The sequence below is a fragment of the Lipotes vexillifer genome, unplaced genomic scaffold (assembly GCF_000442215.2).
Source record: "Lipotes vexillifer unplaced genomic scaffold, Lipotes_vexillifer_v1.1 scaffold54, whole genome shotgun sequence".
Classification (NCBI taxonomy): domain Eukaryota; kingdom Metazoa; phylum Chordata; class Mammalia; order Artiodactyla; family Lipotidae; genus Lipotes; species Lipotes vexillifer.
The window spans coordinates 3,110,556-3,132,655 of NW_006789324.1; the positions used below are offsets into that span (position 1 = coordinate 3,110,556).

General features: G+C 41.8%; 1 protein-coding gene across 2 annotated transcripts in view; it reads left to right on the forward strand.

The window, feature by feature from the left end:
• Positions 1-22,100, forward strand: part of FGGY (FGGY carbohydrate kinase domain containing) — a 412,679-nt gene that overhangs the window by 149,721 nt on the left and 240,858 nt on the right. For both annotated transcript variants that reach the window (XM_007462576.1, XM_007462575.1), the window contains one exon: positions 4,454-4,569. In XM_007462576.1, the coding sequence (XP_007462638.1) occupies positions 4,454-4,569 (116 nt within the window). The remainder of the gene's footprint in view (positions 1-4,453; positions 4,570-22,100) is intronic.

Here is a 22,100-nt window from a genome sequence, read left to right on the forward strand (position 1 = left end):
TCTTCCGATTGTTTTCATCATTTCTACCTCACTGAGACCTTCCTCTTAGAGGTGTTCTGTGTGATCTTCTCTCTCAGGTAAACTAGTCCTCTAAGTTAGGTATTATTTTTGTTTTGCCTACTCCTTAGTTTATGTTCTTTTGACTCTCATATAGGCTATAGGCTTTTATAGTCTCTTTGCCATTAACAAATCTGAAAGCAGTGAAAGTTACAGCAGTTTCTGCCCTGGTGTTCTTGGTGGCAGGGAACAGATAGTGAGTGACCCTTTTCCCTGGGTGGACTCAGCTCTCCTTTCCTGCTGCCAATCTTTGAAACAATTCACCCTGCTAGGATAACCCCTGCCTTTCTTGGGCTCCTACCTTGAATTCTGATCCTACAATTCACTCCTTCCGCCCATGCTCTCACACACGAGAATGTAGGTGCACGTGAACACACACACACACACACACACACACACAGCCTGATAGGTTAGCTTGCCTGAGGGTGAATAGCTATCCTGAGAGTGTAGTTTGTTCACTAAAACACCTGAGGGAATGACAACAGTGCTCCTAATAGAAGCCTCAGAGGGAGGCAAACCTTTTGTTCTGCTGCTGCTAGCTTGCCTTTACTTACTAACAAGACAAAGTCCTGTACTTGCTCTCTCTCTGCTGAAGGCTTCTGGAGAACCTGTGGCCAAGTATTGCCAGTTGTGCTGCACTCGTATATCCATATTTACCCAAGAGTTGATTTAAAGAGACCCAAATGGGAGAGACACTCACAGTGTCTGAATAACCCTAATGCAGGAGGGACTTACCAGAGGCATCTGCAGCTGTAAAACTTCCTGCCTCCTGGGTTTGGTCACCTTAACTCCAAGCTTACTCTCTGGCCACTTATTCTAACTTGCTGCGAGAACTGGACATCCCTCTCCTTGCCCTTATTGGGGAGGGAGAGTCTGCCTGGAATAGCTTAGTTATGCTGTAAAGTGTTGAGCTGTTTAACTATTGCTCTGTTATAAACCACAACCAGTGCTCCGTAGTTCAACACAGTAATCATTTATTTGACTCACAGGTAGCTCATTTAGGCTGTTCTCTGCAGGGTGGTTCTTTTCTTCTCAGCTGGACTCACTCCCTCCAGTCTTGGCTCCCTGGAGATGTCTGATCCAGGCTGGGCTTGGTGGTCGTTGCTCTGCCCCACATACCTCTTATCCTCCTCCTGGCACCAATGGGCTAACCCTGAGTGATCTTCTCAGAAGTTCAAGAGAGCAAGCAGAAACACATAAGGTATCTTGAAGCTTAGACTTGAGACTGGAATGCAGTCACTTCTGCCTCATTATTTTGGCCAAATCCAGTCACGTGACCGAATCCAAAGTCTAGAGGTAGGAAAGGTGGCCCTGCCCACAGTGTGAGGTTGGGAGGAGGAGGGTGTAGCACTACAAATTAAGTGGCAAAGTATGTGGATACGTAGAGAGCGGAAGACTTGGGACCATGAACTCAACCTGCCTCAGCATTTAAGAATTGCAATGAAACATTTCCAAGTTATAATGCTACTTCAAAGGAGACAGCCATGAGGTTAGCTTGGAGGTAGTGAGGAAACTCGTGCAGAGGACACATTGGAACTGGACCATAAGAACAACATAGAGTTTTCCAAGTAGACAAGGTTGAGTGAAAGGAGCAAAAATCAGTCAAGATGGAAGGGACAGAATAGAGGCACGGAAGTCTGCAAATGAATGGGGCATTTGGTGAGTGAAGAGTTGTCCTATGTGGATCGATCCGTAGAAGCAATCCTTCCACACAGTCTTTTGTTTCATTGCATTGTTCTTTCCAGTGAGCTATCATAGCTTCTAAAAAGTTGGAATTTCAGGCGTTGTGCCAGGAAGAGTTATCCTATTGTATATTCTTCAGAACATGCTGCATAGATGGCTGGTTTATACCTCAAAAAATTATTTTGCTTAAATAAGGTGAAGGGTTTAGCGCATATGTATTAAGTTTCTACTGGGACTAGTGTTCCTTCAATATATAGGTGCCACTTAACTTAGCTCAATGTGTTCTGTCCTTCAATATATAGGTGCCACTTAACTTAGCTCAATGTGTTCAGTATTTTTTCATGTGAAAAAAATACTGATAAATAACATTTGTTTGCTTTCAAAAGACATTTAGGTTTCACAAAATGTGAGCTCTTCTGTGGAGCCCTCCCTGACACTTTCTCCCCCTTTCTCCCACCAGGTTCTCCTGCTAAAAGTTCTCATTTCTCTCTCTACTTTCTTCAGAACATTTTTGTTAGGATGTGATTTTAGTGTGATTGTTTGATCACTGTCTCCTCAATTAAATTGTCAGCTTCTAGGAGAGCAGTAGACCAGGTCTTTTGCGTATAACTGGTTCCCCAGAGCCTAGCATAGTGCCAGGGTCATAGTGACTGAATACTAAATATTTGTTAAGTGAGTGAGTGAATCAGTGTGAATGACTGAATGAGATAGGCCTAGACTATTGGCTCTATGAGACAGGTAGGTTTTGGTTTATCTGTAAAACTGCAAGCGTTCCCCAGGTTTATCACTTACCTGTGGTGAGGCAGACAGACCATATTCATTCTCTAGAGCTTCCATTCAATCAGTATTCATCATGGCTTGAAATATGGCTGAATGTGGACTAGGTGCTGGTGATGTGGAGATCATTAGGGCTGGTTTTGCTCTGGAGGAGTTGCTGGTTTAGTGGCAGAGATAGAGAAGGAAAGGGGCAAAGGCAATCATTGTGCTAAGTGTTAAGATACAGGTATGTCCACATTGAACTTGGAGAAGAGGCTTTGGACTCAGCTGGCCCTCCACTGGGGCTTTTTGAAAAGGGGCAGTCTGAACTGAGTCACGAAGGCTAATCAGCAGTTAGACATATAACAGGGAAGAACATTCTGGGCAGAAAGAATGGAGTAAAGGTTTCAAGGTACAGGGAAGTGAGCAATCAAGGCCACTATAGGATACTTCAAGTAATTCAGTGTGGCAGAATGGAGAAAGCAAGGGTGGGGATGGCAAGCGAGGAAGCTGGAGGTCAGCATGGTCATGTCACAGAGGGTCGCTCAAGCCCAGCTAAGGACGGGACTTTTTCCTGAAGGGAGTGAGGAGCAGTCGAAGGGTTTGAATCAAGGGTTGGTGTCATCGGGTTTTACCTTATGAAGTTTGGTCTGGACACAAGGGAGAACAGATTGGAAGGCATGGGACTCTTGGGAAGAAGATATATAAAAGAAGCAGTTAATTATACAGTGTGATAAGGTCTGTGTGAGATTTGATTCCTGCGCTGTGATCTCAGAGGAGGAGCATCTAAACTAGAACTGGGGTCTCAGTCTAGGCTAAAGGAACTGTTTCAAGTTATCAGGGTGAAGAAGCTGGGAAGAATTTTCCAGGCACCTAGAAGTAGGGTAGAGGCACAGAAGTGTTCGAGAACGTGACCTTTTCAGAGTGCTGCAAAGGATTCTTTATTGCTGGAGTGTAGAATACTAAGAGGGAATTGATGAGAAATGAAGCTGGAGAGTAAAACGCCATCCAGAAGCAAGTCTTCCTCCTGTTAGATATTGCTTTAGACTGCAGTTACCACATCTATACCAAGAACTTTTTTTTTTTACTTTTTTATCGTAGAGAATTTTGAACCTGTACAAAATAGAGAAGTATAGCGAACACCCATTTAGCCACCCTCAGCCCTACAGCCGTCAACCCGTGGCCGGTTCTGTTCCATCTGCAACACCATTCACTTCCCCTTCACTTGCTCTTTTAAAGCAGATTCCAGATAATATATCTTTTTTTTTTTTTTTTTTTTTTTTTTTTTCCTAGCTTTATTTTTATTGATTTTTTTGTTTTTTGCGGTACGCGGGCCACTCACTGCTGTGGCCTCTCCTGTTGCGGAGCACAGGCTCCGGACGCACAGGCTCAGCGGCCATGGCTCACGGGCCCAGCTGCTACGCGGCATGTGGGATCTTCCCGGACCAGGGCACAAACCCGCGTCCCCTGCATCGGCAGGCGGACTCTCAACCACTGCGCCACCAGGGAAGCCCAATATATCATTTTATACATCAGTGTTTCAGTATGTATCATTTAGCTAAGAAGCCTTTTTCAAAACATAACCACAATTATCAGTTTCACACCTAACACTTAATAATAATGCTCCGTATCATCAAGTAGCTAGTCATTGTTGTAATTTCTGTTTATTTCACAAACGTCATGTAAATATGAATATAGATATAAATACAAATATTTATATACACTGTTTGATCCAGACCTAAATAAAGGGCTGGGACCCTTTTGAAAGAGAAAGAAGATGCTCTCAGTCATTAACAGGTGTCAGTGGGGACTTTTGATTTAAACAGGGATGAGTAATTACCTACTTCAGTTTATTCTACTTTTTCAATACTATTGCAGATATCTGGACGAGTACTAGGCAAAATATAAAGGAAGCCAGGCTCATGTTATTGGTTCTACCTCTCTCCCATTTTCTTAGGTCTCTCTGCTCCCTGGTGTGCAAATGGACATACTCTGCAGAGAAAGGCTGGGATGACAGTTTCTGGAAGATGGTTGGTTTGGAAGACTTGGTTGCAGATAATTACAGCAAAATAGGTAAAAAAAATAATTTTTTCTGATTATGTGTTTGTACACATGAATATATTGGTGTTTATTTTTTGTTTGTCTTTGTCTGAATTAAAATATAGGAACACAGCCCTGTTTTTCCAAGAGCAGTGAGTAAGTTATGATGGGTAGGCCATGACTAGTAGGCCCTTGTATTGGGGCTTATAGGAACTGAGTTATGAAAAGCTGCCTTGAAATGTAGACTCTTAGACGTGGGGCTAGACTGAGGAAGATACTTGCATGGAGCAACTGGGAATAGCATAATCAAAGGGATGTGTATGGATTGTCTCCAGTCAGACCTAGGAAGATGTCTTGTGATTTAGGTTCAAGGAACCAGGCAAGGCCATACAGAGAAAAATAATTGAAGAGGTCAAAATTGGAAGGATCAGGAGCAAGACATAAACTGGAACGTGAGCCAGTGCTTCCTGACTAAAGCCGTAGGGTCCCTGACTTCCAGTTTTATGCGACACTAACTGGGTAGTAAAGGTGTGGATGATTGGTAGGAATTTACCTGGTAAAAGAATTCAGATACTAGGTACATATAATGGTAGCTGATATGTTAAAGTTTCAGGTTTACATGTTCATGTCACAGAAATATGTTTATTTCTTATAGTTACTACCTACGATTCTAGTAAGCTGTCATCAGGTAGGCAATTATACCTGATTAAAGAGAAGTACTTCTGTATTGTTTAGTGTGCAGGCTAGGAGGTTGTAACGAGACAATTTAAAAGTACTGCAGATTAAACAGGATGGCAGAGTATTTCCCTTTTATGTAGTAGAATAGAGGTAAGTGATTATAAGGCAGCTCTGCCATTCTCATAACATGTCCTCCAACTTTGGGTCCAGATTAGCCAATTCACTTCTCATCAGTTCCCAGCCAGTCAGTGGGAAGAATATAAAGGACCAGAAGAATCCATCCACATTCCTTTGGAGGAAGCATAACCTGGAAATGGGCCACATCATTTCTGATCACATCCTATTGACTGGCACTTGTTTTTTGTTTTTTTTTTGTAACATCTTCATTGGAATATAATTGCTTTACAGTGGTGTGTTAGTTTCTGCTGTATAACGAAGTGAATCAGCTATACATATACATACATCCCCATATCTCCTCCCTCTTGCGTCTCCCTCCCACCTTCCCTGTCCCACCCCTCTAGGTGGGCACAAAGCACCGAGCTGATCTCCCTGTGCTATGCGGCTGCTTCCCACTAGCTATCTGTTTTACATTTGGTAGTGTATATATTTGACCGACACTTGTTAACGAGGCCTCATGAGGCTGCAGGGGTGGCTGGGAAATGTGGTAATTGGCCATGCAGTCAGGTGACCATTCGTGTGACTGGCCAGAAGTTGAGAGCTGTGCTATAAAATATGAGTGAACAACTAGTAGTGTCTGCCATAGTTTCAACCCCCCTTGATAACCGAGTCACTTAGTAGGTCGTTTCAGTCCAGCCTTTCTCTGGTGGAGTCCTCATGACTACTCTCTTAGATTGCAAGAATATAAGAATAGAAATATGAAAGATCCATGTAGCATCTATACTGCTACGCTGTGGACAACGTAGCTCAGTTGTCCATGGTCTGTTCAACTACTAATAGCTAAATCTGGGGTAAAGAACAGAGCCAGGGTAGTATGCAGAAAGAACCCTTCTGGACTTTCTGTGGCTCGACTGAAACCGTCATAGGATCTGAGCTGGTAGAGAAGGGGAGGAGCTTGGGACCAGGGGAAGGGAGGAAGAAAGCAAAGCAGCAGTCATTAGTCATCAGCTGCATTCTAAGTCCTTTGGTCGGTGATTTGGTAGGTGATTAATTTATTTATCTCATTAGGACCTCACAAACCTATTTGTCTAGCTATTTCCATTTTACAGATGGGAAAACTGAGATTCAGTTCTTTTGTCTGCTGTTTAGTTGTAGGGTCAATAGTAGGACTAGGGTCTCTGACTCTACACTTTTCTACCAAAGCAGACTTCCTCCTTGGGATTATCTGGGACCTGAGGGAACTGATGTGGCTGTATGGCTGGCCTCCAGCAGGATTAAGCAGAAGTCCAATATTTAGCACCCAAAGCCAGTTTGAGCTTGACTGGAACAAACATCCATAGTCCACACCTAGACAAGAGTCAGAGTGTGATGGGCTCTCAGCTGATGAGTGGATATAACTTCACAGGGTATAAAAAGTATTAATACTTTAAGTCATATGGTGGTTGGTTAGTTTTAAAATTCTGGGTATTCAGACCATCTGGAGCCAGCAACTGAGATAGCAACTGGGAAATAGAGTCAGTCTTTTATTCTGGGGGCTGAGGGAGCCAACCAGAGGATGGCGGGTCAGGACTCCAGCCAGCCAGACTGGGGTTTTGGACAGTGCCTCAGGTCCAGCAGGGGAAATGGGCAGCCAGACAGCAAAGTGATACTCAAGCAAAAGCTTCTGGAGGGCAGGGACTGTATCTGCCATACCCTTGAGTATCTTGGCATAGAAGATGTTGGTAAATATCTACTGACAGAATGTGTTTGACTTGAGCACAGTTGTTTGAATTGAGGTGGATTGGAAAGAGTTAAGAGAAAATGGTGGCAAAGAGATATCTCAGGTGTCTTTGTTTGCTCTGGCTGCCATAACAGCATACTATAGACTGAGAGACTTAAATAACAGAAATTTATTTCTCACGGTTCTGGAGGCTGGGAAGTCCAAGGTCAAGGTGCCAACAAGGTAGTTTAATTCTGAGGCCTCCTCTTGGCTTGTTGGCAGCTGCGTCTTGCTGTGTGTTCATGTGATCTCTTCTTTGTGTGTGTGCGGAAAGAGACCTCTCTGGTGTCTCTTCTTATAAGGACACTAAACCTATCAGATCAGGGCCCCACCCTTTTGTCCTCATTTAACCTTAATTACTTCCTTGTTGACTCTTATCTCCAAATACAGTCACATTGGGGGTTAGAGCTTCAACATAGGAGTCTTGGGGACAAAATTTAGCCCACAACCCCAATGTACTAGTGCACTGGTCATTAGAGCTAAAGCAGGGCCACTAAGTCCTGAGTCCCCAGTCTGGTGTTCTGGAGGCTCCCCATGAGCTCCCTGCCTTGAAGAAGAAGCATCAGGACTGAGTACTAGGGGAGGGACTCTTGTCCTGTAATTGAGGGGTTCAGGCAAGTTGGCTCTAAAACACTGAACTGGGAGCAAGGGTAGTTTTAGTTTTAGCACTGATGGTATGAACTTTGACAAGTCTCATAATGCTGTATATCTTTATAGTTTTGCCTGTGAAAGATATAATTAATGGTAGAATGAAAACTAATAGTTTACTTTTCCTGAGACATGATTCTATTGCATTACAACCAGTATCCCTTTAAATTTTCAAAACAGTGTAACAGAGTTATTTTTATTTATCCTGTTCTACAGCTGAAGAAACCAAAGTTCAGAAAGGGGAAGGGTGTCTAACCTATGGTTGCACAGTTTGCAAATGGTAGAAGCAGAATTCAGACCTATGTTTGGAGGATTCCAAATCCTGCTCTAATCATTTCGCTGTATTGACTTCCAAATAATGTTTATTGTGTGTCTATAGTAGGCAACAAATAAATGCTAATCCTCCTTCCCCTTCTATATTTCAAGCACATTTCTGTGTGCTTTCACATACCTCGTTGCATGTAATTCTTAAAACCAGTGACAGAAGTACTGTTACCTTGTTTGCAGATGAGAATCAGAGATATAAGTAACTTTCTATAACCACATGCAGAACCAATAAATGATGTCAGGATTGAAACCCTCCCTGTGGGAGGCCCTAGAAGGAGCTAATATTTTACTGGAACACAAATTTCAACTTCAGTTGCTTCATTGTTTAAGTGATTTTTAAAATTTATATGTCCACCCTTTCCCTCAAATTTAGTTGTTTGTTCCTGAGTATTCCCGTGGTGTGTTGAACGCAGATTTATTATAGTACACAATGATTACCTGTTTACATGTCTTGATTCTACTGTAGACTATGAGCTCCTTGACCTGTGGATTTTCACTTATTTACATTTGTATTCTGGCCCCAGCACAAGACATGGCACATTTTAGCAGCTAAATTACTCTTTGATTAATAAGTGGGTAAATGAATGACTGGGGTGGCTGGTACTGGGATGTCCACACTTTTTGCTTTTAAAAGCTCTAGTGATGTTTACTGATTTTAGCAATTATCTTAGGTGACTTGGGTTCAAGTTCAACTCTGATTTTCTGATTATTTTCATCTTTTTGTGCTCCCCTCCCTTCCAACACAAGACCCATGTTAATTAGTGTATTAGCTCTGCTAATAGAGCAACACCTACAGGAAATTCATTATTCATTAAAAGTCCATAATGCTAATCTAGCAGAAAATTTCCAGAATAATTTTATTAGATTTTGCCTGTTAATGGATTTTTAATGGATGTCCTAAGGAGCCATATCATTAACCAGAATATTACCATACATGAATTAAAACTTACCCAGTCATCAAAATTAATTGTATGATGTTTCCTTTGATTTTCATTTCTGGTGACTGGAACTTGTAGTTTCAGTCTGAACCAGAACTGGAGGATGTTAAAGAGGACATGCACTCTCAGTTGGGACTTTCAGAAACTCCTCTGGAAGCTACCTCCAGGCAGTCGTAGCAATTCTTGGAACTATGAGAAATGAATCTCGGAAGCCTCCCTATGAAGTGTTAAACATTTCCAGTGGACTCATTGCCCATCAAATGTGGACACTATAGTGCAAAACCTTTTAACAGATTTGAACAGCACATCATGGATTTGAGCATTAATATAATTACCATAATTCGCTCCATGTGGAGCTTTTAGCCAAGTCTTTACCAGCCTTTCTGGGCTCATGCAGTAAATAAATGCTTTCCCTGAAAACTGAACACCTCAGCAACTGATAGTCTTATGGAGGGACATTTTTGAAATAAATTATTTATGAAGTGTAAGTTAAGGATCAAATGCAATATTTATATGGTGCATTTCAAGGACAGGGGAAGAAATTTACAATGTTTTAAGTAACTACTTGCAAGTTTCCAAAGATAAAATGTTACTACCTAATGCCTTCCTTAAGGAGGTATTTGGATGGTTTGGTTTGGGAACATTATACAAAGTAAAAGAAGAAAATAGTTTTGTGAATCAAAAGAATATAGTAGACTTTTTTTAAACATCTTTATTGGAGTATAATTGCTTTACAGTGGTGTGTTAGTTTCTGCTTTATAACAAAGTGAATCAGTTATACATATACATATGTTCCCATATCTCCTCCCTCTTGCGTCTCCCTCCCACCCTCCCTATCCCACCCCTCTAGGTGGGCACAAAGCACTGAGCTGATCTCCCTGTGCTATGCGGCTGCTTCCCACTAGCTATCTGTTTTACCTTTGGTAGTGTATATATATATATCCATGCCACTCTCTCACTTCGCCTCAGCTTACCCTTGATATTTCTCGACAATTAAAACTATACTAGTTGATTTCATGTTCAGAATTGATGGAGAAAACCCAAACCAGTATTTTGTAGGGAATTATATACCCATAGTCCAATTAAATGATCTGTGTCAATAGATTTTGACCTTCAGTTCTCTGTGAATCATTCCCTGGTTACCCATCTAATCCTAAACATGTATCAAAAGCAAACAAGAAGGAAGAGATCAGCAGGGAGGAAGGACCCTTAGGAAGAGAAGCAACATCCCACCTGTTCTAATTGATTATCCAGGCTCTCTTTCAGCAGGTTCCATTGATTTTTCACTTCCTGGGAAAGGTGCTTCATTGTATTATTGGGGCAGGCCACTTTATGCGTGTGTACAGCATGGCTGAATTATAGAGTGACTATCTGCATTAAAGAAAGAGCCTTGTTACATAAAAATGTAGTGTGTTAGCTTATAGATCATTCGTTTTGTGGGGTCAGGGAAGCCAGGCAATGCAGGAACTAACTGTTAAATGAGAGGCAGAAATGATGATGAAGCCAATGTAAACGGGACCGTTCCTTAAGGGGAGGGAGACTGCATTTTTTCACTGGGTTTCTCTCCCTTTATGAGACCACGTGTTAGACGTTGGACACTGTGGGCCCTTCACCTGGCACATGGTACATACTGATGAACTATTTGTTGAATATATGTTTGAATGAAGGATTTGATTAAATAAGCCCCCCTTTGGCTTTGATTATTCCTAATAGTTAATGGACCCTGTAACTTCTTTTGAATTAAATGATACTACAAGTTGATAGACAACGCTTTTGTTTCATAAATTCAGTGTTCACAGTCCTTTTTCACTAACCTGTTTACCACTTAAGAAGGGCTCCTGTGGAAGACACCGCCCCCCGTCTCCCCCGAATGAGAGCTCATTTCTACAACAAGTCTCTCAGAGATTTTCCAGACAGGAAATATTACAGGCTCCTTCACAAAAAAAAACCCAAATAACTGAAACAACTTATTTTAGGAAGATTGGGAATATCGCTTTTCCATAGAGTAAAATAAACCCTGCAGTTAACTGAAGCTGAATTTTAGATATTTTTGTCCTGTAGGCTTAAAATTATAGCTAAAGAATCTTGACTAATGACATGTATGTGTTTGGGACATAGCTATGTCAGAACTCACCACTGTCCCTCTCCAGAGTCCAACCAGTTGAGAACATTTCACAGAGACACCTGAAGCAAAGCATGATATTGACTTCGGTTAGACTGAATTAAAGAGCAGTGGGGGGAATCCTACCCTCTTTTCTGAACCTTGGGACCTGCATGGCACTGACTTGATCCATTCATTGGCAGGCCAAGGAGCTGAGACAAAGAGACAAGGCATCTGGCTGGGCTTGCTTCGGCACTTGATCTGCTGAATTTAAACTCAAACTCCAAGAGCTCACTGGCCCTCAGGTGGTTTAAATCCAAAGAGCCCACAGGTTGTTCAAGAAGACAGACACATGCCAAGCCTGTACTGACCCATTTCAAGGCTGTTGCTCCACTTGCACGTGGCCCCGTAGGTGTTGGTTTTTTCCAGAGTCTCATGGATCAGCTAAACGATTCCTCCTTCCCAGGCTGGAAAAAGTAAAGAGTATAGAAGCAGGAGATGGGAGTGTTTATACTAGGGCTACTCCATCCTCGGGGAAAGAAGAGGAAATGCCCTTGTGGAAACATGCCCAAGGGGTTTTCACCAGCAATATTTATCAGGACCAGTGTTGGGAGCCTGAGTCCAACAGTGTCATCCATAGTTGTGGAGATTATAAAATCCTTTTAAGCTATGAATACTCAGTGTTCTGAATTTGCCCAATAGAACTGGACATGTTTAAAAGGATTTATCCATTCATTCCTTAGAATGTGAAACTTGTTTTTCATTTTTCATTTAGAGTTTTGCTGAACTGCTGCACCATCTTGGTATCACAAGATGCCAGTGCTGTTTTTAGTAATTTACATTGGGAGGTCTGGAGAAACCTTTGGCCACAGGTAATCGCAGCATTTTCCAGGCTCTGTTGGGGCCAGTTGTACGACCTCTTCCTTGTCCTGTAGGAGACCATCCCGTGGGTGCTCTGGACTGGGCTTTGCCCTTGACCCTGGGCCTTTGATCTTACCCTGTCTACTCTTAACATCCTTCTCATTCCTGCCCAAGTGGTAGAACACGGTCTTTCCCATACTTGAGGCAAGAATATATCCTCTGAGTATCGTACTGTCTTACTTTACCCTTTAAAATTAAACTTCTGCCTGATGCAGAATGACCTAGAGTTCTTCCTGTCAGTTAGTGACCTATCCAATCATGCATCCATCCCTCCAGCCATAGTACTGAGGGGGGCTGGAGGGAGCTGACTCGGGCGCCTGGTCCCAGCCCCTTGAAACATCTCCGATGGCCTCGCAAGGGGCTAGCCGGCCCCTGAGGACAAGGAGCTCGCTTCCACCCAAGACGGAGGGTTCCGCAGATAGGCAGTTCTGGGTGTTATAAAGTTCTTCTGGACACTGAGAGTGACTTCAAAATGCAGATACAGGGGGCTTCCCTGGTGGCGCAGTGGTTGACAGTCCGCCTGCCTATGCGGGGGACGCGGGTTCGTGCCCCGGCCCGGGAAGATCCCACATGCCGCGGAGCTGCTGGGCCTGCGCGTCCGGGGCCTGTGCTCCGCAATGGGAGAGGCCACGACAGTGAGAGGCCCGCGTACTGCAAAAAAAAAAAAAAAAAAAAAGAGGTTACCTTGATCTGAATTACAGGTTTCCCTAAATTCTTCAGTCCCACAAATGGCAATCTTTAGTTTTTTCTCATGAACAAAAGAGCACATATCCACAGGCAAATTTTAAAAATACAGGATGCATTGGTGATAATTAACTGGGAAACTCAGTGACTAATGTTCCTACAATGCTTTACAACTTTAGAAGAGTTTTTCTTTTCATGTACTGTCACATTTATATTTCCCATCAAATTCGAAAAATAGGCTTTAACACAGATTTACATTTGGGGGAACCAAAAATCATGAGCTTTAAAGTCAGAAAGACCAAGGATCATATCCCAGATTTACCGCTTGTCTGTATAACCTTGGATGAATCACTGAACCTCTCTGAGACTGGATTTCTTCATCTATTAAACAAGTATAGGAATACCTACCTTGCATCGTCCTTATGAAGCAGTGATTTTATATATATATATATATATATATATATATATATATATATATGTATATATATATGTATATATATATGTATATAATATGAAGTGTCTGACTTCTGGTAAGACCCCAGTAAACAGTAACTAAATTAACCAACAAAAGAAGATTCAGAACTCTATATCATAGTGGAGCTAACATAAATCCTAAAAAGGATTTATGATAATTTTATTCCAAGGAAGGAAAACAAAGAAGGTTGGGCTAATGGGGTGCAAAGACAAGATCATATTAATGACTGAGTAAAACAAAGAGAGGAAAGACTCTTATTTTCCTTCTTTGCTCTTGTTCATCAACTTAACAGTACTAGGCATCACGCTGCATGCTGGAGAATAATGGTGAACCAAAGCCAGCAGGTTTCCTGCCTTCCTAGGGTGTTTAGTCTAGTGGAGAGAGCATTAATCGACCCAGAACAAAACTGCCACTGAGGTAAATGCTACAAAGAACGGGGAAAAGGGGCTTCAAGGGTATAAATATAAGAAGGGGTATGAACTTGTCAGAGAAACTAGGAAATGTTTGAGGAAGTGTTGCTGAAAATAGGTTGATATGCATTAACTCTGTGAAGAGGGGTGGGAACAGTGCTTGAGGCAGAGGAAACAGCATTTGAATGACTCTGGCAGGAGGGGGCACGGTGAAATGAGGCTAGTGTGGCCAGAGCTGAGAAAGTTGGAAGCCAGCAGGATGCAAGAGGATGCTGAAATCATTATCCCAGAGAACTAGCTTCATTCAGACCAAGCGTGGCTGAAAGAACACAAAACCTAAGAAGAGTATTTTGACCATCTCAGTCAATTTTGTATACTCATGCCTAATCAGGCATCCACAGTGAAGAAAATAAGTTGTAGATATGATCTTGGAGCCCCTGAGAATAAGACTGAATTGCTGCTTAGAGGTAGGAAATGGTCATACGTTAACCCAATTTTCCAAAAGTTTGGTCCCTCAAAACTATTGACCTGTGTCCTTCATATTAATGATATAAGATATCTTGGTTTTGATTATTAAGCCTATAATTGTGAAAGAAGATGTCATCAGGAGGTAGTCTGGGTTCACTATGAATAAGTCCTGCTACCCTAACCTTAGGTGTTGCCTGTTCTTGAAATTCTTTTCTCAGTAACACTTCCTGTCTGGGTGGTTGGTGCATAGACCAAGCTCCAGTAGCACCTGGTGCTTCCTTCTTGTCTGCTTTTATATCCTCTTGTAGACTCTCTGTGTTTTAAGACTCTTTGTTTCCTCTTTGTGTCCTAGCATCACCACTAAATGAATGTTTGATAGAGACATAGATGGATAGGGAGGTTGAGATCCAACACAGAACTCTTGATTTGCCCACACAGCCCAGCCGCACAACGTGCTGCTCCTTCGGGCATCTCCATCTCAGTAAAAGGAACCACAATTCTCCCAGTTGGGCAGGACCCAAACCTAGAAGTCATTCTTGATGCTTCTTTTTCTCTCACACCTTACATTCAGTTCATCAACAAGTCCTTTTTGCTTTGCTCCAAAAGGAACCCAGGATTAGGCTATTCCTACCCCTTTCCACTGTTACCCTCCCAGTTCAAGGTACTTTCATCTCTTGCTGGGTTAGTGCACCAGCCTCTTCATTGGTTTCCTTGGTTATGTTCTTCCCTCTGATAATCCGTTTTCTGCATGGCAGCCAGAATATTATTTTTAAAATGTAAATCAGATCATGTTACTCTCCTGCCTAAATTCTTCCAGGGGCTTTTCATTACAATTGGAAAAAAAAAAAATCTAAATCTCTTGCCATGTTATACAAAGTCCTATGTGATATATCTCACCCTCTCTCTCTTTTTTATTGCTTACCATGCCCCCATGTAGTCACCGTCCAACCACAGTGACCTTCTTTCTGTCCTCAAACATTTCTAGTGTATGTTGCCTTTGCATTATCTCTGCCCTCTGTCTGGCTTGGCCCTTCTCAAAATATTCACATGGCTATCTCTTTGTCTCTGTTCAGGTCTCAGCTCAAATGTCATTAGAGAAGAGACTTCCCTTCCCACCTGTCCTAACATCCCCACCCCCTGCTCTAGCCGTATTCTGTTTCTCTGTTGTGTTTTCTTCTTAGCACTTGTCACACTCTGAAGTTACCTTATTATTATATTTATTTATCTGTTTATTGACAGAACAGCTGCTCATTAAAAATTATTTAATAAATAAATGATTTAATTAGGATTTTGAGAACATAATAGATCAATAAAATGGCATAGAAGAAAAGTATCCTGCATGCTACACATTTTTGAGAATGTTTAAACTTTTCTCATATTGAAAGTAGAGACATTTGAAATCAATATGTTCAAGAATGGATCCCAAAATGGCTGAGAAATTATCTCAAAGACTGTTTGTAAAGGTCCAAATCTCAACCTATTTGTGAGTTCCTGGTATGAAATGCAGCATTGCGTTTTAAGTTGCCCTTGTCAATATTTTCAGTCAACAACTTAGATGAATACATAGAAGACTTGATGAATAAATATGTAAATGATACAAAACAAGGCACCGTAATTAATACATTGAATAACATAATCCAAAAATTATTTTGAATATCAGCAGACTAGAAGGTAGTCTAAACTTAACAAGGTGAATTTTTACCAAGGATTCATAGTCATGTCTTTTCATTAGAAAATACAAGGAAGGAATGACAGAAGATATGAACAGACGTTTTTCCAAAAAGACATGCAGATGGCCAGCAGGTACATGAATAGATGCCCAACATCTCTAATCATCAGGGAAATGTAAATCAAAACCACAATAAGATATCACCTCACACTCTTGAATGGCTGTTATCAAAAGGACAATAAATAAGTGTTGGCAAGGATATGGAGAGAAAAGAACATTTATGACTGTTGATAGGAATGTAAATTGGTACAGCCACAGTGGAAAACATTATGAAGGTTCCTCAAACAATTAAAAACAGAACTACCACAAGATGCAACAATTCCATTTCTGGATATTTATCTGAAGAAAATGAAAACACTAACTTTAAAAGGTGTATGTGCCCCCGTGTTCATTGCAGCATTATTTACAATATCCAAGATATTGAAGCAACCTAAGTGCCCATCGAAAGATGAATGGGTAAAGATGATGTGGAATATATATACAATGGGATATTATTCATGGTTGCCAGAGGCCGGGGGTGATGGATGTTAACCAGACTTACGGTGATGACCATTTCACAATATCTACAAATATTAAATCATTGTGTTGTACACCTAAAACTAATATTTTATATGTCAATTATGCTGCAATAAAAAAAATACAAGGAAGGAAAACAATGGTGCATATGTAAACTCAGTAGTAACCTAGATTTCTTAGAGAATACTTGGTTGCTAAGGAGTAATGAACCAAGTAAATATTTGTTGGGTACTTATTATGTACCAGTCAGTTCTAGATGCTTTATAACTATTAACTTATTTAATACCCTTAACCAGTCTAGGTAGGTCCTATTATACTTATTTTACTGATGAATAAACTAAGGCCCAGAGAAGTAAGTTGCTCAAAGTCACACAGTAAGTAATAGAGCCAGAGACAGGTCTTCTCTAGAGCCTGCACATCTGACCAAAGGGCTGCAGAGCCTCCTGGGGCTGAGCTTCACTAATACAGCTGCACTATTCAGATCAAGATAGGAAGAGCCACTTCTGGTCGGATTAGATCTGAAATCATGTGTCCCATTCTAGGCCTCACATTTATAAAGGCCACTGACAAAAAAATTAGTTTATCTGCAGGAAAATGCCCCAGATAGAAAAAGATAATTTAGACCCAGTGAATTCAAGAAACAGTTGAAGAGTCTGGGGTTGTCTGATTTAATGAAATCACCCTGCCCAAAGTCAAAATATTAGTAAATCATGGAGCTAGATCCTAATCCAGATCTGCGGGACACCAAAGCCCCTTCTCATTGCTGACTCAAGGAGATTCCTCAAGAAGATCACAAAAGATGCCTGCCATCTCAGAGGTTCCTTCTTCCCTTTCTCTGAAATTGCATAGGGGAAGGAGGCCTAAGGATGTGGCTCCCAGATGAATAGAACTATCTCGGCTCCTCTGAAATCCCAGAAGAACAAGTGAACAATATGACATCTTTTTACAAAGCAGCATGTGTTTTAATCACATTAAAATGTACAGTTCAGTTTTGGATTTTTTTCCCCCTTCTTCTGAAAGTTATTAGCTTCTAGATCCTGGTTGGACACCTGAGCTCATGCCATGATTGTCATCCATTTAGAGGACATTTAGTTCAATGTTGTTGAAAGGCAGCCATTTCCAGTGGTTGCCCTTCTCCATCGCATGTAGCACGTCAGCTCCTGCCTCTCCTGCTTAGCTTCTCTTGGTCACGCAGTGGATGGGTGATGACCTTGGCCTCTGAGGTGGCCCTTACCTCTGACTTCCTAGCCCCTCTGCTTTGCCCTTTACCCCAGTTCTGTAGAGTTTTGATGGTGAGATACCCATGACCTTTTCAGTTTCCCAACACGGGCTAACCTTTCTGAGAATCCACATCAGAAGGCTGCTGTGGTCAGGTTGGCGGGTCACCGGTTGACTAATGGCCTTCTCCAAGGTTTGCTGGAAGATACCACGTTGCCGTGAACTCTATCGATCCCAGAAGGTTTGCCTGCTGCTCAGACAGCCTCTGTGGGCAGGAGGAGGCCCTGTCACCCATCTGTTCTCGTGGTGAGGAGAATGAAGATGATCTCTTTGTGGTATCGTAAAATCTAGAAAGACATTAAAAATTCCGTTAAATTTTCATACCCTTTTAGCTGTTGAAATGTACAATCTATTAGGAGGGGAAAAAAAACCTCCTGCAATTTTATTTTCCCCGCTGCCCTTACTTCAGAGGCTACTTAAGGGACCAGGTAATGATTTTACGATGTCTATTAATACTTCATGTTCTTCCCTTCCCGCAATCTTTTCTACCGAGGGCTATGCATTTCTCTTTAAATTGAAAGTACAGAAGCTGCCAGGGGTTCTTTAAGATACAGAGTTTTTGCGATGTCATATGTTGCCCTGTTATGGACATTGTATGTAGATATCTGTTGTCTCAGAGATGCTGGGTGGGGGACATTTATTTTTTAAATGCACTATCAGGGAATGGAAAGAACATGGGTTTGGGAGCCATACGTATATGAGTTTGAATCTTGGCCCTGCCATTCCTTGGCTGTGTGACTAGTATGAAGCAAGTAACTGAACCTGAGTTCACCCACCTGCCACGTTGAGAAAGTAATTCCTGAATAATATCTGGTCATTAGAATGACCTCATACATAGACCTCATAATGCAGGCCTCACAGAAAAAGTCTTGTCTGATCTGAGTACTCAAATTATTTTTAGTTTCTCTTAGTTTTTCTGAATAATTATTTTTATTTTCTCATGGGCATCCTGTTGAGTCACTGGCAAGATATTCCTCACCCCTTTAGCTGCTTGAGAATTTAAAACAAAATTGAGACTCCTTTTTGGTGGATTTTAAAGCCACAGTTATATATGTTTAGGCCCATCTCAATTCATTTTGTTCCTATCTTTGGCTTTATTTAATCTTTAATTAATCTTTAATCCCACTCCCCTTGTTCTGTCTTTGCCTACTAGTTATAAGCTCTCTCAAATATTTTCTAAGACAAAATAGTATATAGAAAAAACTCTGGAACATAGTAGGTACTCAATAGATATCTGGTAAATGAATGGATGTAGAAGTGTTAGAAAATGCACAAAGAAAGGCTTCTGAGGAGAGTTAAAACAAAGGAAAGAAAGTTGAGATCATGAGTCCTGCCTCTGAGATATCTAAATGAAGACAAGGAGTAGGCAGTTGGGTCTGTGCTGAGACGAGAGATATGGTTAGAAATAGAGATTTGGAAGTCATCAGCATAGGTGATATTTGAAGCTCCTGATATGTGTCAGAGACTCTAGCAGAAGAAGACAAATGGATCTGGGGGAAAGGAAGTGCAACACTTAAAGGCCAGGTGGTGGAGGAAGTGCCTGCAGAGGAGGCTAAAGAGTAATGAACAGGGAGCTAATCAGACCAGGAGAGTTGAGAATGGGAGGGAACAGTCTCCGGGGAGGTTGAGGGAGGAAATGAGATTAGGACTCAAAACTATCCATTTGATAAAGTGACTTTATTATACTAGTGGGGGCAGGTGATAAGGGTTGAGAAATGATGATTAGTTCAACAGCTACAACTAACATTGACCGGATGCCAGACACTGTGCTACGTGCTTAATATGGATTATTATACTGCAGCCCGTAGTCATCTTATACCTCCCCCAACCTTTTACAGAAGAGGTAAATTGAGTCCAAAGAAATTAATCACCCAGAGTCACACAGCTGGCTAGTGTGGATTCAAGCCACATGTCAGACGTGTAGTCAGATATGTAGTCTGAGATGGCAGACTCAGAATAGTAGCTGAGAAGACAGAGCCAGCAAGTGTAGACAATTCTTTTTTTTTAATTCATTTTTATTTATTTATTTATTTATTTATGTGTTGGGTCTTCATTGCTGTGTGCGGGCTTTCTCTAGTTCCGGCGAGCGGGCGCTACTTTTCATTGCCGCACGCGGACTTCTCATTGCGGTGGCTTCCGTTGTTGCGGAGCACAGGCTCTAGGCGCGCGGGCTTCAGTAATTGTGGCTCGCGGGCTCTAGAGCGCAGGCTCAGTAGCTGTGGCACACGGGCTTAGTTGCTCCGCGGCATGTGGGGATCTTCCTGGACCACGGCTCGAACCCATGTCCCCTGCATTGGCAGGCGGATTCTTAACGACTGTGCCGCCAGGGAAGTCCCCTAGACAATTCTTAAGAAATTTGGTTGGAAGGGAAAGAAAGAGAAATGGGGGCAGTTGCTAGAGGAGGAATAGCTGAAAGTGGATGGAGTTTTCTGTTGCTTGGTTGGTTGAAGATGGCAGAGGTTTGCTTGAGCAGGTCTACTTGCTGATGGGAAGGTTCCAGTAGTGAGGGATAGGTTGAGGATACCAGAGAGAGAAGGGAGAATGGGCACTGTAAGTTCCCAGGGAAGGCAGGAGGCATTGGCTTCTAGACAGGAGCAGGGATATAGCCCCTCTACTGTAATAGACAGGAAGAAGATGGGGAGACCTGGGGGAGTGTAGGCTCAGAATGGGAAGTTGACGGAGCTCCCTTCAGGTGACTTCTGTTTTCTCTGTGAAGCTGGAGATGAGATGATCATCTGTGAGTGTGGTAGAGAAGTGGGGGAGTCAGAAGTTTGAGAAGAGTGGAACAGGTTTAAATAGAGAATGTGGGAGCAAGATGATTAGAGAAAACCTGGAGGATTGATGAATGGTACTGAGAGCCTGGGTGAGGGGTGGTCATGAATTTATTATTAATCTGCCCTGTTGTGTAATTTTCTCCAGCAGCACTCAGCATTCTGGTTGCAAGCACAGAGGGCAGGATTGTTCATTTGTTGTTTTGTTAATCTTAGTGAAGAGTAGCACCACCCATCCAGTTCTGCAAGCCCTTGACACCTCTTTTTCCTGGATTCCCCGTGTCTACTCAGTTACTAAGTGCTATCAGTTTCATCCTCCAAACATCTCTATTCATGCCCTCTCCATGAAGTTTATATTCCTGTAATCTCCCATCTGGGCTATTCAACAGGCTTCTAGCACTTGTCACTGAGTGGAAACTTGCTTTCTTCAACCCATTCTGCATACTGCAGCCAGCATGAACATTTTATAATGAAAACGTAATCCTGTGACTTCCCAGCATAAACCTTCCCAAGTCTTCCCAGTGCTTTTGGGGCACAAAACAAAAGTTCCACCATGGCCTTCCCTTCTGGCACCATTTTCCCCTCTGATGTCTGTCTTCTGGTCCACTGCCCTTCTTTCAGTCCTCTGCACATCACACCCTTTTCCTCACCACTGAGCCTCCTCTTATGGTCTTACTGTCTTGCTTCTAGCGTCAAGTCCATGTTCTAGGCAGAAGAGGAGCAGGGCCAAGGGCAAAATTGTGCATGTTCAATGAGTCTGATTCCATTTTAGAATGTTCTCTTTGACAACTCACCAGCCACTTCTGCTTACATCTCATTGGCGAGACTCGTATTACACAAATACAACTATCTGCAAGGGAAGCTGAAAAAAGATGTTTTTCGCTTGGTTGCATGGCAGCCTCCAATAAAATCAGAGTTGTGTTATTGAGAAAGAAGGGAAGGATGTGTGACTAGGTAGGCAACTCTTAGTCTCTGCCATAGATGAGAAAGTGTTTTCCAGGTGAAGAGTTTAATGAAGGGTATTGCTGATGGAAGTGAGAGCATACATAAAGGTTCAGAGCTGAGTAATAGGGTGTGTACAAGGGAGAAATTGCTGGAACATTGAGTTAGGGGCCAGAAAAGGGGAGGGATAAAACTGGAAAAGTAGGCAGGGAACAAAATATAATGGCCTTTCTATGCACAATGAGTTACTTAAGCTTTATCCTATATCTTCATGTTCTCAAAATGGTATCTTGTACCCCAAATGACGTCAAGCAAGATGGTCCATTGAGTATGGAAAGAAATTTAGAATTTCTATTTATTTCTTTTAAAATTCCATTTTAATGTATGTTTCAAAATGCACACATGTAACGCATAAATTCAAGAGCATATGTATGTAATTTATAAGTAATAAATATATATTGGGAACTGGTGCTAAAGACTTAGTGGTATGCACAATCAAAATGTTAGAAACCATTGCATTAGGCAACAGGGAGCTATTGAAGGATTTTAAACAAGGAAATAATGAGGTTCATTTTGCCATTTCTTTCCTTAACAATATAAATTTCTTTAAATTAAAAAGATATGTTTTTAGAATGTTAGTACTTGGAAAAGAACATAGAGAGCATCTACCTGGTTTTACAAGGAAAACAACTGAAGCCCAGGGAGGTGAAATAATTAGGGACGGTCTCTGATTTAGTTTGAGGCAGATCCTGGGCTCAAACCCACATCCTGTTTCCTAATGGTCCTTTGTGTGTTTTCCCTA